At 38.1% G+C, this 19,524-nt stretch overlaps 1 protein-coding gene across 4 annotated transcripts in view; it reads left to right on the top strand.

Moving 5' to 3' along the window:
* CMTM4 (CKLF like MARVEL transmembrane domain containing 4) overlaps positions 1 to 19,524 on the top strand; it is a 60,373-nt gene that overhangs the window by 12,933 nt on the left and 27,916 nt on the right. For 3 of the 4 annotated variants that reach the window (XR_008236808.1, XM_052798225.1, XM_052798224.1), the window contains exons 2-3: positions 6,856 to 7,032; positions 18,755 to 18,853. Coding sequence is in view for 3 of the 4 variants with exons in the window: in XM_052798225.1 (XP_052654185.1) it covers positions 6,856 to 7,032; positions 18,755 to 18,853 (276 nt within the window). In the remaining variant the exon portion in view is untranslated. The remainder of the gene's footprint in view (positions 1 to 6,855; positions 7,033 to 18,754; positions 18,854 to 19,524) is intronic. The other variant, XM_052798226.1, reaches the window with a different exon arrangement.

Here is a 19,524-nt window from a genome sequence, read left to right as displayed (position 1 = left end):
GTCAGCAGTAGCTGGATCTTTCAAGGATTATAGAAAACTGCTGGAGGTGGCAAAAGATCAGCTGATTTAATAAAGATTCCACAATATTTAATGTGCTGAAGTCTTGCCACGTTATATCCAAAAGTAAACTAAGAAATAATGAAAACTTAAGGATTGCGGCTACATGTAAAACCCTCGAGGTGCAATGAAGATCTGAAATTTAAATATTCTGCTATTATTTCTATTGTCGCCACCAAGCCCAAATAAGAGTTGCATTGGGAGGTCTGATTGAGTTTCTCTGGATTTGTTGTATTTTGTACCACGAGAGCACAATTTAGTTTATCCAGGGTGCTGAATCATTGGTGCTTCTTAAGCTTCCCTCTCTGGTGAGTGTCATTTTCCTAAATTGCCTATCTTGTAAGAAAAGTTTAATACTCATTTGTGATTTAAGGCTCCTTGCAGTCCAATTACCAGAGTTAATAACACATTTCTTTTAGTCTTAAGGATGCAGACTAGAACAGGCGGGAAATCAGTCTTTCTTCTGCTTAGGGTGAAAGATGGCTTCCTGCTGGAGAAGCAGGACTGTTTTTAAGCCATACGATCCCAAATATTCGTATCTGTGCCAGCTGTTTTAGATGTGGGAAATGCATGTGCTTTGCAAGGAATGAGACCCACTTGGTTTCATACATTGAGTTGGGACTGCTGGGCCAAGTAAATGAGAACAATAAATCTAGATTTTAATTCAAGAAAGTTTAATGTCTTCAGATACTTTAAGTGGTGTAAAAGCAATTTATTTCTTCTCTATTTTGTGCATATGTATTCTGCTGTACCATTAATTTAAACAGTCTGGATGTTAAAATGTCTTGGTAGTGTGACATTCTTACTAAATTCTGTGGGTATTTTTCAGGCAGAAAAAATGCTGACCATTTTGTGGTTTTTTGGAAATCATGCGTAATTATGTCATTTAACCACACAATAAGGCTTTCTGTGGTAACGTTTTAGATAAACAGGAAAACTCATTTTTTACTTCGTTTTCATTGCAGAACTGTCTTTTTTGTTTTTAGTGCAAAGTTGTTTGATTATTTTCTTCAAAAATAAAACACGACGTGTTCTGACAGGAAAAATACACCATTAGCAACCTCCTAAAAGCTCTCTTTCAGCATTGGTGCCTGTCGTAGCACATTTTCTCCATTTTGGGGAAATACAGTGTTTTATGTCTGACGTGGCTCTGTTGCCAAGAAAGTGATGTAAATATAAGTCATTTACATAGCCCTAAGGCAGATGATTTCTTCATTAAGGGCCCTTCTCCAGGGGAATTTACAGGAAAGTTGAGATGAATACAATAATGGTAGGAGGCTGATGTGGCTAAATTAAAGGACACTGGATCCCAGTATAGAAGCTCTCTTTCAGGAATTAAATGGCCCTAAATTGTGGTCGCTTCATCCCCTTCCAGTGAGGGGCTGCTTCACTCTGAATGGAGCCTTTATGTGGGGGTTCAGTGCTGTTTAACAGAAGTGCAATAGCTTTACACCGCACATGAGTTATCTTAGCGGTCCTAAATGCCCCAAACAATAAAATTGGATAACAGTTTGCCAGCTTATTCGAGACATAAAGCACAAAAAAATCATTATTGGGAAATACATTGCATACTTAATCCTCTACTTGGAGATTTTTTTTCTTCTGCCTTTGCATGATGTGGTGGTGGGAGACGAGGGATGAAGGGCAGGGGGAGGTTTGCTCCATCACAGAGTTAGAGCTGTATTGCACACATTGGGCTGCAAGGCTGGGCAGACCCAGACCTTTTCTCAGCTTACCCTGAGGCTCATTCTTGTTGATCCTGTGTTGTTGAGCAGAATCTCACATCTCCTTTGTTCAAGAAAAAGGCGCTATCACTGGTAGCCTAGGATGCCTCTGTGTGGACCTGAGCATCCAGTAGAATAAGCAGATGTTTCCATCACGACAAAGTTGCATATCAGTGCAATATCCACTGTACTTACTTCAAGAAGAGTGGAAGTAGAAGGGAAATCAAAAACAACTGTTAAAAAAGAGAAAGATAGTAATAAAAAAGAGTTATACAAATCTTAGGGCGTTGAAGCAATTAGGGTGGAATAGAAAACTCTCCAAAGTACTCGGTGCAGAGAAAAACAGATGAAAAGGTTTGTTTCATCCATCAGAGGAAACTTTCTCTGTTGACTCTGCCCAAGAAAGCTGTAGCTGTGTCATTTGTGGGAGAGAGCAGTAATTCATGTAAAAGGAGATCTCCACCATGTTCAGCTTCTCATTTTTCCTCAGTAAACCAACCTTGAAATGTCTGCTTGTGGAAAAACTTGTCAAAACTCATCACCCTAAGCTATGAGGAGAGGTGTGACTCCAAAGTGAGGGTCGCCTCCAACGCTGGACAAATGGCAGTGTGCATTTTGTTGGCTGAGACCTGTGCTCCAATCAATACGATGCTGGTGTGGTGGTTTTGGTTTGTTGGGTTTTTTTTCTCTCTGTCCCTCTCTTTTTTTTTTTTTTTTGCTAGTCCTGTAACTGCAGTCATGGGAGGCAGATGCGGGCCTAGCTAGATCCTGTCTCCTGGTTTTCCAAGGTTGCATTGGTGACTTGTGTTACAAAGCAGAGCTTTAGCAGCTGGGGAGCGAGGGTTTTTCTCTGCTGCAGCTTTGTGCCCCAGTCATCTGGGGCAGCGCCGGTCTCTGCGCCCTCAAATGGTGTCTGGATGGAGCATGGAGGCTTCCCAGGAGGGCTGGTGGAGGGTCTTTGTCCTTCCTCCCTCTTCCCAAGAGAGTGTGTATAGCCAATGTCGTAAGGCAAGGCACGGCACCAATTTTATCTTGGGTCTGTGGTGTGGCAGAGGGAAGAGCGTAGGAAGCTCTGGAGAAGTGACTTCTTAGGTCTTTGAGCTTTGGTAAGCTGTGAGCTGCATGTAGATCAGCTAATTCAGTAGGCAGTGATGGGTGGTAGACGGGCAATGGAGATAAACGTAGGTTAGAGAGAAGATGTTTGCATTATAGTTACAGAGCTCTATGAGAGAACAGGAGAAAATTGTTAGTGCTGAACCTGCACTGAAGTCCCTCAGAAAATAGGCTGGGATAGCTGAGACCAAGACTGACTTTTGGTCTGCCTGCAGTTTGCAGTGGCACACTCTGGGGGCATGCTTATGGTCACATCGGTCTACTTTATGGCCATGCCAATCAAGTAGTATTCTGGGTGGCAAAATTGTATTAATTCACTACCTAATTTATATAGCCTGTCTCATAAATTATTTACTTCATAAATTTAAAAATGCAGAGAAAATGAAGCATTTTTCTTACAATGTTAACTTTTTTTTTTTTGATGAACTTGGTCACTGGATGAACCATGGCCTTTGGCAAGCTGCTTTGGCTCATGTTGCAGCATTTACACAACGCTTTTAAGTAGTGTAGCTGTCTGAGGAAGTAATGGGTTTGATTCTATAATGTATTTCACTTTCATTTCGTGTGTTCAGAGTAGTTTGCATTTTTGTTAGAAACAAAATTAGCTTAATGTCTGTGTGGAATGGCCAGTGAAAGCAGCACTAGTGTGTTTTTATAGAAGATTCTCATTACTTGTAGTTAATTAGAGGGATGCTTCTGTAGGAGGCATAAATCTGTGGGAGGACAAGATTCCCGTGATGTTTCAAAGAGAAAATATTTCATATTAAAGACAAGTTTTTATTTTGTTTATGAAAAGGGAAGTTTCTGTGAGAGGATAGCTTTTTCTGATGTGGTGATTAATTTGGATTTCATTTTTTGCTATAGCATTCGTGAGGCAAATAATGGGCAGTTAACAGGAAGGTATTGTGTAGCACTGGCAGGATGGATAATCTTTGAGAAGGGTGGAATATATTTTTATTGCAAGAAAAGTAGTAACACATTTAGTTGGAATCTTACTTGAAGTACAAAAGTGTTACAAACAAATTGTATGCATGGGAATGTTCTCCTTTCCCTGTCCCCTCAATCAACAAGTGTTCAGATGTGCCAATCCACTCTGTCATGATAATACTCCTGTTAGTAGTCGGTTATTGTGCAAGTTTCCAAAACATAGCCTGTGCTTTGTGGCCAGAACCTCCATCATAAACTGAAGCAATTAAGGTTTTCTCCCAACGTTTCTGATAAACATATCAATAGACGTGGGCTGCCACAACCCAGACCACTGTACACTAATGCCGCTGCATATTACTTAAACTGATGGCACATCTTTACTTGCTTTTGAAATGGTTTGGGTTAAGTCAAACCTAAGTGTACACAACTAACACTTTTTTCTTATAAGGGTGTGTCACAGGTAAATGTATTTTATAATTTCTTAAGGGATAAAATGAAGTCTTAAGGTAGAATTGCTCTGAAATTTATTAATTCTGAGCTTGGGAGTATGTAAGAGTTCATTGCTCCAAGTGCCTCTTCAGTACAGAATTTAGTTCTAATGCTGTATGCAAGAAACTCTTTCATCTTTTTTGAGCTTTGACTGCTAAGATTGGTACATTAGCCTTGAGGAAGCAATGCCATCTGGTATGGAGAAGAGTCAGTGTAAGGTTTTTATCAGCAAAACAGCAGAGACTCCACATGCCGCGTTGCAGGTGCCCAGTGCAGCAATTGGTATGCCAGTTTTTGGCTCCTTCAGCCTAATGTTAGTGGCACAATTCAGAGCTGTTCATGTTTTTAGAAGATGAACCTATTCTATTTGGGCTTGTACTGCAGTATTTCTAGAGAATATTGGAGAACTATTTCTTAAAAGAATAAAAATTTTAGAAGTGTCATAATATATCAAAAACAGTGGCAAGAACAATGGAGACTTTATTATATTGCAACATCTAAAAGTCAAAGTTTTGCCAGCTAACATTTAGCGTTGGTACTGATCCTGCTTGAAATGGCTAAGACGTTTTTTAGACCTTTACTTTTTTTTTTTAAATGGTGTTCAATATAATCTTTAGTTATGAGGCTTGTGTTCACAGAAAAGGTGGACTTCATTACATGATAATACTGTAAAGTGAAGCTGTGTTCTGGACAGTATTTTTGTGTGTGTGTCATTGCTGAAATCATAGTTTGACTTTGATTCTGGTTTTCTGAATGTTCCATTTCACGGCATATTCTTTTTCTTTTTTTCCAAAGCTATTCAATGTCAAAGATAAAATCTGAAATTAAGTGTTTAGTCACTGGGTATCCGTTCAGAATTTGTGTGATGTGAATTGGCCTGCTCTATTAGCTGCTAAAAATTAGTATGGCATGTGCTCTTTTTAAGAGAGCATGCTAAGTGAACTGTGAGAGACTTTCTACCCAAGTGTGAGTTTTTTGATTAAAACTTTTGCTTTCTTTTAATCAATTTTTAAACTTAAATTAGCTACTGTATTCTGAAGTCTGTGGCAAACAAAGTATGTGGGGTATTGTCCTTTGCTTAGAATTACTGCTGATGTTGGTGACAAAAATGGTAACTTCTTTCAAAATCCTTTTTTTTCATTTTGCTAGTTTTGTTGTAGGAGGCAAAGACAAATTAATGGATGAAGCATAAAAAGTGCTGGAAGAAACTGTATCTGCAAAACATTGTTGAAATTGGCGAAGAAGGATTTAGCAGAAACTGATTTGTATTGTAGCTTCTGTCAATCTTTTAAACTTAGGTTTTGTTTGTGCAAAACCTTCAAATTATGGAATATTTACCTCTGAGGAGGCTATCTCCCTGAGTTCTTCATCCTCAAATTGAAGTGACTTACTACAGTCTCGTTAGAATTTTGTGGCAGAGCAAAAAAAGTGAATTCCTTCTGAAAAATGTAAGTGGGTGGGGGGTGGTGGTGTTGTCTTGAAAACCAAAGCAGAACACTCTTAAGGCCTTCCTTGCTTGCCGTGGAAAATTAAAAAAACCCCAAAACCAAAACAAAACTGTCCATGCAACTGTTTTTCTTTTACCAGTATTATTTAAAGAAGAATCAGTTTGAAATGTAGACTTACATGTGTAAGTTGAATACTCTGTGGTAGGTAATCGGTATCTAATGGTATCTAAGTGGTAGCTGTCGGTGATAGCTAATAATGGTGTATAGTTTTTATATATTTTAGTTTTGTCCATTGGGCAGATTTTTTTAAGTATAGTGAGTTTCACTGTTTTATCCTAAATAGTAAATTAAACTCTTGTCTTGCAAAAATCTGCATTTGTGTTAACTCTACCAAGATACCTTCTGAATTTAGTGTGATTAACCATTATCCCAGTTAGATGTATGCATTTGCAGCACCAGGAGTTCTTCCTTCATCTATTAGCTGCTCACACTGTCTTACAAGGGAATGATAAAATACATTTTTGTATGAAATACAGCATGTTGATGATAAAAAACATGAAAATGGCATTTTTGGAGGCTGGTAGGGATCCTGAATCTATTCTACTTTGAATTTATTTAGATCCCAAGTTGGTAATGAATTTTAAATAATAGCTTTATTGTAATGTCTTTCACAATCACACTATATTAATACTATCTAATTTAGCTTGAGGTTGGGCCAATAGACACATGCATTCCATCTTAAAGTTTTGGAATAGTATATCATGAGTGAAAAATGAAATAAAATGCTTGAGGTGTTGCTTGCATATTAAGCCAATGGCCTGAAGGGGCTTCATGCCTTTCTGGGTGTCTCAGTCATTTTGATGTTAGACTCTGTGTAATTTTGCTGAAATATACTTTATTGAACAGGAGATTTCCAGAAAGTCTTGCATTAATTTGCTTTTGTTTTTGCTCTTTAGACAGTGCCCCGTTATAAACTAAAATCACACATTCCTGAGTGTAAACTGATCATGTTCCCAATGGAAATTTCAGGAATACTTGTGGCTACTTTCAAAATGTGGAAATCTATTTATATTTTTTCCACTTGTTTTTCTTCCTAGGTTTTGGCACTGATTGCATTCATCTGCATAGAGACCATCATGGAATGCTCCCCTTGCGAAGGCCTTTATTTCTTTGAGTTTGTGAGCTGTAGTGCATTGGTGGTTACTGGAGTTCTGTTGCTTATGTTCAGTCTAAATCTTCACACAAGAATACCGCAGATCAACTGGAATCTTACTGTAAGTTCATACAAATCCTCACTCTGTTAAAAATAGCTGCAAATCTGTTTTTATGTTTGGTCTTTGAACTTTACTTTCTACTGTTGTTTAAGATTGTGTATGAGTGTTGTTTATGCTGAGTTTACTTATATTTATTTTGAATGCTAACAGCAGAATGAGCTTTGAAATGTAGCAAGATTAAACTACATTAAATAGAACTAAAATTGTCTTCTAGTAGATTCTCTTTGGAAGGAAAAACTTCCTGCTAATGCCAGCAATTACTGTTTGTGGATGAAGTGGATAAAAATGCAGCCTGTAGTTATTTAACTTTGACAGATGCTGTATTTACAGTAGCCTGTTGTTCTCTCAAGCTGGTTTTTTTTTGTTTGTTTCTTTTTTTTTTTTTCTTTAGGACAGCCATGCTACATATATTTTCTTACACAGATTAATACAATCATCCAGTAGTAGTGTAAAAAATTATGTGCTTTCTGTGAAAATCAGGTGTTTTGAATTGCTTGCACACCTAACTATTAAACATTGACTAGCAATGCTTAATGTGTTCTCAAATATGAAGAGTTTTAGGAAGAGAACTGCTGGCAGTGCACATTCCTTTTGTACAAGTCTCTATTTCCATGCTGTATTATGAGTTAAACTTTCAGATTGGGTTGCATAAACACAGGTCGCAAAATCAACATGTTAAGTCACTCTAGCAAAAGATCTGTCAGCTTCAAGGACAATATTTACATCAACTTCTTTGGACGGTATGGATACATATGTGCCTATGTTCTGTTTTATTTTATAACAGTAATTTTGTAAGTACTGTTGGAGACCAGTCACAGAGGTTTTTAGGCTTCTGTGTGATTTTTTTAATTTGTTTTTAATGTAATTTATTAATGTTGCTATTTGCACGTTTGCAGTAACTGTTTATAAGCCTAAATGATGTCTAAAAATGAGACTGGAATGTGGAATTAGATAATGCTTTGTACCCTGGGCATGTATATGCATGCTCTATTGAGGACCTCTTCCTAAGAGTACTTGGTAGATAGATTAGATGGACTGAGAACTGTGACTGTAGGTGGGTGAGATCCAGGTGGCTTGCAAAACAAAACCAGTGGAACCGCTGGAACGTTACTGGGTTGTCTTGCCTTTGCTCCTTTTGTCTCCATTCTGCCAGTATTGTCACCACTTATCTTCCTGGCAAGCTGAAAAACAGCAGCTGCAGAGAGAAGGTAGTCTCTGTTTCTGTTGCCAGCTTGGTTGTTTAATGAGCATCACAACAGCCTGATAGTTGATAACAGCAATTGAAGACCATCTTTCTATACCACATAGTTCTCTACATGCTAGTAGGATGTACAAGTGCATGATAACAAGCATGTGTAAGTGCATCAGTGTCAAACAAAGTACATGATGGTTTTCCTGGTGTGATGCGAGTGGTTTCACAGTGAATACTAGATCTGGCTTATGTTCAAAGTAAGTTTGACCAAGACTTTTTATCAAGAGACCACAGAGTGGTATGCATGGTGTCCATGACTGAGCTGAAGTTGTATCTCTGGAAGAGTCAGTTTAATGACTCTTCGCATACCCTTGGTTCTGCATGTCTGTACCTTTTTGTTCTGTTGTTGAGCCCTGTGGCACACTTTTACTGGCTACCAGAACACTTTGACAATATGTTGAAAATATACATAATTCAGAAGCCTAAATGCAGTTCTCTGCCTTTCACCCCAAATAATGCAGTAGATACCAGTGTGTAACTGGTAGGTCCTTTCAGCTACTCTGACTTCTTGACGGTATTTGAGTGACAAGAATTGCCACTTTGAGTGCAGTGTTACTTGTCTCTGCATAGCACTCTGTTAGAGATCTTTAGAGAAGAGAGGGCTTAAAAATCCAACCAGTTGTGGTGTGGTGGGTTTTTTTTGTGTTTTTTTTTTTGTTTTTTTTTTTAAAGTTAAGTATTTTGGTTTTTAGGGTAATGGTCACACTCTGAATCCCCTACCTAAACAGCATGGAGCAACATGATGCAGTCAGAATTCAACCTGAAAGGCAAATGGAATACACTGCAAATGCTTTTGCTTTGGTTCACATTGCCAGATCAACAGCGGTAGAAGTTAATTGTCATGATCTCGCAAGTCTCATTCTTTCAGTTATGTACTGAAGATGAAATGCTTCTTCCATCATTATACCAAAGACCTCTAACAGAAGTGAGAAGAGAACTGGAAGCTTCTGACTTCCATTAACTGATAAGACTATCCTTCTTCCTGGTATTGCTTAGTGATTTTAACAGTCATTATTCTAATAGGGCTGTTACTCTGAGAGGAGTGTGGGAGTATCTTCGTTATTCAGACAGCTGTATTCTGCTGTTGTGTGTACAGAGCGGGAGATCGAAGGCTGCTGATAAAACACCTATGGGAGATTACTTTGGCAAAGTTAGTAGGAAATTTAAAAATGTAGAGTTGTGGCTGAATGTTGGTTTTGGCTTATTTTGGCATTGTATTCTTTACAATTTGGATGTATATTCGTACATTATTTGTCTCTTTCAATATTTAGTACTTTCTTGTGTTTTGATGGTTATTTTGATAGTTTTGCAGCTTCTGTACATGACAGAGTTACCACAGTTTCTGAGCAACAGACTTTCACACTCTGAATGCTTTAGGAGGACATTGCTCCTGCTTATGTATGAATTCATTAATATACAAGCTTTAAAAAAGTATGTATGGCTTTATAGTGGGTATTTCCCTTGTGAAAAATCTCAAACTTGCTTTTAGAAGCTCTGTGAGAAGCAGAGGCTGTTACAGTGCTTGAAAGAATTTAATAGTCTTAAATTTAGGAAGAAGTCTTTCTTTAAACACAGCACTGGCACAAACTTCCTAGGAACCATTTGAAACTATTTGCTTTCAAATGATCCTACATATTAGAAAGTACCAGGCCATCAACTGCTATTGTCCAACACAGGATTGTTTTCTTTAGTACTTTATTCAAATTAGACTTCTTTCTAATGCATTCTGAATATTGTCTAATGTCCACTGTCCTTGGTTGGAATGAAAATGTGGATACGTTTATACTAGCATCTAACAGATATGCAAATTTACTAAATTTTTTTAAATATGTATTTTTAGCCATGTGGGGAAAAGAGCTTTGTTTTGACCCTAATTAGAGACTTGCCAAGCTTTTTCATATTTTCCTGAGGTAAACATGAAAGAAATGTCAAGATGGTGAGGCCAGAAAAGAACCTTGCCTGGGTGTGTTGGAAAGAGGCAGGTCTGTTACAGTAAGATGAAAGAACAGTCACTTGTCTGTGTTGTGCAGCACTATCAATATTATGCAAAAATGCAAAAGCTGGGGAACCTGTCAGTGGAAATTTCCATTTCCTTTATGCTTTGCAGCTCAAAGGGAGCCTATTCTGCAAGGAGACTAGCAAGTGGCATAGGGGAATGAAGAACACACCACAGCAGAGATTCCTGCTTAACTGATGAGCTGCTGCTTTGAAATGTTTGTTTTCAGAGTTAACTAGTAACTGAATGTTTGCTATAATTTTTGTGTTTGGCTCAATTATCTTTTTTTTTTTTTTTTTAATTCTTTATTTGAATCTCATGTGATATACAGGGAGAGCTTAAGATCTTGGAGCCAAACTGTGTGCGTGACACAGCCTTCTAGAAGTAGGGATTGGGGTAGTGTCATGGTTTAACCCCAGCCAGCAACGAAGCACCACGCAGCTGCTCGCTCACTTCCCCCCCACCCGGTGAGAATAGGGGAGAGAATAAGGAGAAAAAAAAAAAAGTAAAACTCATGGGTTGAGATAAGAACAGTTTAATAGGACAGAAAGGAAGACACTAATAATGATAATAATAACAATAATTAAATGACAATAAAAGAATTGGAATATACAAGTGATGCACAATGCAATTGCTCACCACTTGCCGACTGATGCCCAGTTAGGTCCCAAGCAGCGATCTCTACCAGGCCAACTCCCCCAGTTTATATACTGGTCACGATGTCATATGGTATGGAATACCCCTTTGGCCACTTTGGGTCAGCTGCCCTGGCTGTGTCCCCTCCCAACTTCTTGTGCCCCTCCAGCCTTCTTGCTGGCTGGGCATCAGAAGCTGGAAAATCCTTGACTTTAGACTAAACACTACTGAGCAACAACTGAAGACATCAGTGTGTTACCAACATTCTTCTTATACTGAATCCAAAACAATGCTATACCAGCTACTAGAAAGAAAATTAACTCTATCCCAGCCAAAACCAGGACAGGTAGGAAAGCTAACAGAAGTGTTTGTAGTAACTTTGGTGTTCTGGTGAATTTGCATGTGGTTTGCCAGGCTTTCTGACAATTACTGTCACTGCAGAGTGGATCCACTGTAATGCTGCAGTACCTTTTTTTCAGGGCTGACAACTGAGGTGACTTGGGGAGGGGGAAAAGTGATGGCAAATAGCTGAGAATACTGGAATTTGACAGTGTCTCTTGGATGAGAGTTTGTATGTTGAGAGAAATCCCAGTCATTACAGATGTAATCATTGCATAATCAGCCAGTAGAATGGACTATTTTTGTCTGTGTGTAGGAAAAAAAATCTTCCAATGGATTTTGACCATCGATTTTAAAAAAATTTTTTTCTTAATACATCCACTGGCGCTCTGGTAGTGTATTTTGTGTATGTGTGTACAGTTGTGAATGCAGAATTTTTCAGCCTAGAGCAGCCTCAAAGATGAGGCACAGAACTGAGCACAGCACAAACTTTAATTAGAGTTCCGCTGTGCTTATTAGCCTGGACTCAGTCCCAGGGAAGCACTGCTACAGGGAGGAAACATGAGGAATCAGGTGTGTCTCTTAGAAGACACAGATCAGTGGTTTTATTTTGTGCTGCCTGAAAACTTGTTTCATCATCCTTACAGGGTTGGGTTTGTTTCAGTTGTTTCAGTGATGAAACGTTGTGTGCAAGCAACTGATGCTTGAAGTAGTTGGCAGAAAATTTGATGCGGTGCCAGAATGACAAACTGTCTTGTGCCAGCCTTGGCTCTGAAGAATGTAATTGCAAAGCTGTAGTTCAAAGGCCTTCACAGGGCAATCTTGATTTCTTTCTTTTTTTTTTTTTTTAAGATTTATTTTTTCCTCCTTTTGTTTCAGAAAAAACTCTTGGTTTTCTTTGGCTTAGCTGTTGAATGAGAAATTAAGCCAGTCATCCTTCACTTTTATGTTTACTGCTGTCAAAATAGCAATACCTATTAAGGATAAAAGTGAATATTTTATAAATTCAAAAAAAAATCAGAATTAATTTTCTCTGGGTTAGTGCTCTTCATGGACAGTTCTCATTTGGTGCGGCATGGTGGAGACGATGCACTATTCTGTAAGAAATAGAAACACAATTTTTAAATACAAGAAATATTACATGGTTTGGTAGTTATTGCTAGTAACGTCTGTTGCTTTGTGACAATAACTGCTGGTCCTGTCTGTGTGCAGGACTGCTTATTGGAAAAAAAAAAATGCAGGGAAAGCAGTGAGGAGCAGCTAAGAAAGAAGTGAGAGGGAAATAGGTGATCTTCAGGAAACCAAAATGAAATGGGGATTGTGGAAGCATTCATTCAGGAACATGTTTTGTCATTTACAGCAGAGTTACTACATTTAACAGAACTTGTAAGCCAACTCAAAAATAGTTAGAAATAAGAAGAAAATCATATGAATCTTGATTTTGAAGCCACTTCTTCCATTTCTTCAAAATCATAGCTTGTCCCTGACCTTTTGGAGAGCTGACTAAGGTCTTTGAAAGTCACTTGTGTTAATTCAGGGTTTTTTTTACATACTTTGCTTGAGATGCTGGAAATAGAACTGATTTCCAGGAAGTGCCAGACGCCTGGGACTAGATCAAAGCGCCTGAACAGGAGCACCTGCAGACAAATGCTAGAGACCTTTGGAGGCTGCTGTGTGTGACATGGGACCCATGGGGACCTTCAGTCCTGCATGGGGCAGGCAGCATAGCCCCACGCTGTGAGATGGGCACTAAGATATCTCTGTTTGCACAGTGTGAACCCAGCCCTCTGGGTCACTAACATATTTCTGAAACTGTTGGTCATGGACTATTTTATCAGGGCAAAGCGATGCTTATGTGAATCTTGGAGTAGCAGAATCTAGTGTTTGAGTAAAGGCTCCCATACCTGTGTAAGCCTAAACAAATGAGGAAAAAAAAGAGATGGGAATTAATGCTCATACAGTTAATTTGGTTCTTTCTACCTAGGACTTATTTTTGCTTGAGAAACCATGTTTGCATTTTTAATTGTGGTGCAAAATACTCATACAGTGTTTAATAATATGACTGTAGAGTAAAATTATGGGAGTTTGACCAGAGGTGCTTGGTTCAGAGGACTGACTGGTTTGTTTGTAAATTTCAAATTGATAGCTTCCTGTAAAAACAAGGGACAAATTTCCTGAACCTTGCAAGTAAAGTAGTGGTTGGAGGAAAAATTATGGGCATTGTACAAAAAAAAAAAAAAGTCAGTCAGTAACCACACTCCCTTTTCCTTCCCCTGTCAGCTGAAAAACAAGCCACCAAAACCCAAACAGAGCTAAAAGGAAATGCTACTTTCAGCTCTCTCTTTCGTGGAAAATAACCTGGACAGCAGCAGGCCACTAACTTCTGTCACCTTTTGCGGCAAAGTCAAGCTGTTGACATGTGCAGGCTTCTTTTCCAGATTACATTCATTTAGCTACTTTAAACTCCATCTGATGTAAACTCTTGGCTTTCAAAAAGCAAATGACAAAAGCAACCACCAGTTTAAATGTCATGTTTTTGTTTATACAAATTACAATTGCCATATGGCACTGTCTTCCTTTTAAATAGTACCTGGCCACTTGTGCAATCTTACTTCACCACGAAATCAGGATAATAAGGCAAAGCAGGTATTTTGATTGAAGGTCTCTGAAAAGTTTGCATGTAAAGTCATGGAGAGTGATGGATAAAGACATGTCGATATTAGTGATGCCTCTGAGCGTCAGAGCCAACTCCTGGTAATGTACCAAACTGGAGGATTAAACAGAAGCTTTCAAAGCTGATGTTCCTTCCAGCTTTTGGGAGCTACTTAATGGGAGTTTTCAGGTCTGTTAACAGGCCTCTCATTCATAGCAGCAATTCAGCTTTTCCATCCTCATTAATCCAGGAACCATACCTGCCCAGACCCTTAAAAACAAAAGACTGTAGGGTGCTGTCCACTTTTATTTTCTGGAGTTTCCCACCTTTACAGCAGAATCAGCAGAACAAAAGCCTCACCTTTTTTTAGTATAAAATGCTGTCTTGGCATAAATGCATCTTCATCCACAAGTTAAGTTGCCTCCTCTGCCTTACACTCCTTCTGAGTGGGACAGATAGCTGGTGATGGCAGTAGCAAATACATGTCCTTGAATACTCTCCTTTGGATTAATAGGACCAGTGGTGACTGAACAGAATGACTTGCAAATAACTAGCAAGTGACCAGAAGTCAGTCTTTAATTTTAAATCATTTTGGAAAAGAGAAAGGGAGCAGCAGCAGTCTAGAGTGGATTTCATTCAGCTCATAGATTTTATTCTCTGTTATGGATGGCAGCTTTGTACAGTATTTTATGGCACAGCATACTGTCTCATGAGGTTGCTGTAATTTCAGCAGAAATTCTTCTATCTGTGTGATGTGGTTTTTACTTTGTCTATAAATATAATAGCAAGAACTTCAGCTACATCATGGCCAGATTTGAAACAGCTCATCTTTTTTCAATTAGTTTATTCTTTTTATTGTCACGATTATTCATTTTCTGTTACGTGGAAAAAAGCTACATTATTTTAGGGAGTGTCCTTTACTTCTTGAATTCTTGCTGTAGTTCATTTTCATTCTCTTTTGTTTCTGCTTTGACTTCATCCAAAACCATTGTATTTTTTCTTTTCTTATCTTTCTGCTCTAAGTAGTAAGTACCAAATTTTGAATTAAAAACTTCCACCGATATTTTTATCTGTGGTGTTACTGTTACATATCTGCATGACAATGTTATTGATAAGTGTCATTGCTCCTTAAGCTCCAAACAATCTGATCTGTGGATATGAAAGATTGTGTTAGTTCTAGCTTTTTAAGAAACCAGCCTTATTGTATGAATGTGAATCAATTATTAATTGCATTAAAAGGTTTTGACCTGAAGAGGGAAAATGGAATTGCAGAAACGAATGAATTGGAGCCTCAGGATGGAGGCTTGATTGGATTCTTTGCAAGGACAAATTTGATGTTCTTTGTAAAGAGTACAATAAAACAAAATGCCAGTGATGATAACAAAGTTTCTAACATACTTACATCTTTGGTTTCCTGGAAAAATCACGACAAAGCCACCAGCGGTCTAATTTCAGTGGTATTTCATATTCTGCAGTATCTTAAACTTCTTAGAAGAAGCCTTCAAGTCAATATGTAGCATGGAGATACATAGAATCATAGAATCATTTCAGTTGGAAAAGACCTTCAAGATCATCAAGTCCAACCATTAACCATGCCCCCTAAACCATGCCCTGGAGTACCCTGTCCACTTGCTTTTTGAATACCTCCAGGGATGGTGACTCAACCACTTCCCTGGGCAGTGGGACATGATAATGTCTGTCATGTTGTGGATAGGTCTAGCCATCTTGCTTATACTATTCTCCTTTGGCAAGATGATCAAGCTGACAGATTCAAAAAGTCAGAGGTCGGCAGGATTAATTAATAAGCACATCTGGCTCCATAAATCATAGGGCGTTATGTGTCATCCACTTAGTCTTTAAGTATGGTACTAAGGAAGTACAAAATGTGTGTCTGAAAAAACATAATCTGGATTATAAAAAGTGAAAAGGTGGAATATTAAGCACATCTTTGGTTGTTTGTTCTGATGGTTAGCTTCCTTACAAATAAAACTTACTTCATTTTGAATATGACTTTTGTCTTAACTTTGCAGCTGTTAATTTTGTTATACTATTAGTTTTGTTGTACTTTTCTATGTTAAACTTTTAAAACCGCTAGTATTTTTTTATTATTTGAACACTGGAGTCTTCATGTACACAGCTCAATCTTTTTAATATTCAAAGCAGTTTAGGTTCTTTGATTCATACTGTGCGAAATTTTCTCCTCCTTTTAAATAACTTCTGTGGCTCTTCTCTGTACCCTGTCCAATTTTTCAACATTCTTTTAAAAATGTGGATACCGGAACAGGATGAAGCATTCCAGTGTCCCTTGCAAAGGTAAGATTACCACCTTACACCTATTGTGTCCATATGTCCGAAGGAATGTATAAGTGCTTTTTCTCCCTTTTTTTTGTCATGGCATCACATCTTGAGATGCTCACCTACTGTAATTACCAAGTTCTTCTGAGTTATTTCTTCTAGCATTTTGTCTCCATTCTGCAGGTCTTTCCTGTAGGTGGCAGATGTACTCTGGTAGTAAAATACCCAACTTGACCTTGGGTTGAACTAATTTTTTATTTTGTTTTAAATTATTCAAGAGCATAGTTGCCCTCTCCTCAGTATTTAGTTTCAGCATTCTTGGTGACATACATATGTTTACCCTAGAGACTTGATGAAAATGTTGAATACTGTTGAGTCTAGTATCTGTTGTCATATATAGTGAGACTTCCCCTCTAGTGAGAAAAGGTTTGTGCAGATGAGAACCACAGCTCTTCTTGGCAACCTCAAAAGCACAGTTAGAGCTGCTAAACTCAAAGTTGGAGAGGAGGATACTTGGAGAAAATGTGAAGTGGCATTTCTTTTCCGATATCTCTATTTCTTAATTGTATCTCTGCAAAGCAAGAAGTTATATAATTAAAACTGCAGTAAGTATTTTTAAAAAATCTAATTTTGTTTGATGCTGTAAGTACCAGATAGCGTTTCAGTAAGCTTGAACAGAGGTGACAAGTACCCAGAATTTGATTTTGTTTCCTTACTGTTTGGTAAGATAGTTTAGGTCTTGCTGGGCTTATGAAATCTGAAGATGTGGGTGGAAATAGCAATGGAAACCTCTCAGATTTCTTGGGAAAGTTCCCCTTTTAGGTGAGGAGCAGGCCACAGTGATACATCATACAGGTTATCCCCAGGTACACTTAGCTGTCGCTGAGTACCCTCAAAATAGATAGTTTTCCCTTTGAATAACACAGCACCAGAAACTCTCAGTTTTTACAATTACTTTCTAAAGCATTCTGCAATCAGGCTAGAAAAACAGATGTTTTCGGGCTGGCTGGATGACACTGGTCTTTTCAAAGTCTTTGTGCTATGTAGCTGGAACATAGTCAAGGGATTCATACCCAGGGAATAAGTTTAGATTTATATCTTCAGGTTTCTAAGGCTAACTTCTTACAGCACTTTGAAAGATGTACTTTGGGGGAAAAAAAAAAAAATTAAAAAAAATCTACTTGTAGTAAGTGGAGGAGCAGGAACAGGAAGTGAGCCTGGCTTGCATATGAAGGAAGAGTGTCAAGTAGAAAAAATTCGTCCTTGAATTCTAATTAGAGTGGTGATGGGATTTTTTTAATGGTGGGAGTTGGCATGTTCAGTGTTTTTGTTGGGTGTTTTGTTTTTTCTTTAACTCAAAACTGTAAGTTGCACAGCAAACTTGTATACAGGTTTTCTTTCCATCCCTTTTGGCTATGATGGTATTCACCTCTCACTGATTTCATGTGCCTTCAGGATATTTGTGCTGAACTTCCATTTCCCGATTCCTCCACATCCCTCCTTGCTCCCTGACTTCACCTATTCATTCAGTTATCAACCTAGTCTGTTATTTCCTACATCTCTGTAGTGTACATAGTGCAGTGTACATATGTATCAAATGTTTTAAAAAATTGTAAAAGATGCACTGAGTAACATACTGAACAGCTAGTCCCTAATGAATCTAGCCCTTTGTTTTTTCTCTTATTTTAAAGTCCCAACTCTTGAACATCTTTTATTCCTCGAGTCTGATCAGATAGTCTTGTATTGATGTAATTACTCTTGTGCTAATAGCTGCCATTCAGAATTCTTTCTTATGTTCCAATGATGTGTTAATGACCTTGCTTTATGTAAGGCCTGGCAGTATAATAATCTGAACACTAAGTGACATATGCAGCATATGTATAACTGAATTGCATGTTGCCTGTCATCTTTCTGTGATTGGAGCAAAGCAAGAATTTTCCCTCAACGTAGGTACCCCTGGGGTGTTGCTGTGCATATGTTCTAAAGTGTCTGCTTGAAACATCAATTTTATGCAATAAATACATAAAAATCTGTGTATTGTCGCAATACGGGCAGCTGTTATACATAGAAATAGCATAGGACATGCAGTTTTCTACAGTGAAGACCTCAAAGAATTTCTAGAAAAATTCATGACTGTTATCTGGGCAGAGCATAGAGCACTGTTGTGATGTGAAAGGGAACAAGGGGTTCCGGGAGTGCTGGAGTTTGATACTCAGGTTACTTCAGCGTCAGCTGAGGTAGAACAGCTTTACTCATTGTTTGTGCTGACAGTACTTTTCTCATAAACCCAGTAGAAATCGAGGTAATGCATCCAGAATCTGCACTGGTGCTTCATGTGTACATGCTATTTGACTTCAATTCACAGACTAATGCGCACACATGCTACGTTTCTTGTGTAATAATCTTTGCCTTCTTTTGTATAAGTGCTAAACTGCATAGAAAATGGGAAAGTATTGCTATAGTTCTTGTTCTAACCTTCTTCTGTTTCATCACTTAATAAAAGCAAGCAAAGAATCATTGTTTAGTAATGCTAATGAATTTATTTTTTTAGGATCTGGTCAACACTGGACTCAGCACTTTCTTCTTTTTCATTGCCTCTGTAGTACTTGCTGCTTTAAACCATAAAACTGGAGCAGAAATTGCTGCTGTGGTAAGAATTTGAACTTCTTTATATATGACTCTTATCTGCCATTAAAAGTAAGAATAAATTTTCCCTCGTGTTCATGAATACTCCTGTTGCCTTTGCTATCACAGTTTACTTCTAATTTTACAGTTGGCTATAAGGTAATTCTGATTTAAAAAGTATTGACATCCTTTGAGTTGTTTGTTGTAAAGCTGGAAGCAAGAACAAGCAGAAAAATGACTTGCAGAGAACACTTCAACAGTTGAACTTGCCTTGCTTCTTCCTCTGTTGGTAGCTTAGATGATACTGCTCTATATTGCAAGCCTATGGAAAAGATAGAGCTAAAAATTCACAAGAAATTGGAGCTGCTTACACATAATTTGCTGAATTCTTCTTGTTCTCTACAGATCATTTTTGTTCTGTGGAGTGAGTATAGTAGTACTTCAAGATTTTGAATCTAGAACAGTAAGGTCAAGCAACTTAATTTTGTGCTTGAGTTGGCAACCCCCCCCCCCCCTTTTTTTTTTTTCTCTCTCTCCTTCAAACCTGGACATTGAAAATCACACAACAGTTCTGCAGAAGCATATAGGAAGAACTGCAAATTAGCTCCTTCACCAGGCTGATGGTCTGGACTGGTCATCTGTTATCTTGTCATTCATTCACTATTATGTGCACCCTGAGGAATGAACTGTTGGATG

This window comes from Harpia harpyja, chromosome 9 (assembly GCF_026419915.1).
Source record: "Harpia harpyja isolate bHarHar1 chromosome 9, bHarHar1 primary haplotype, whole genome shotgun sequence".
Classification (NCBI taxonomy): Eukaryota; Metazoa; Chordata; class Aves; order Accipitriformes; family Accipitridae; genus Harpia; species Harpia harpyja.
This window is presented reverse-complemented; position numbering and strand designations above follow the sequence as displayed.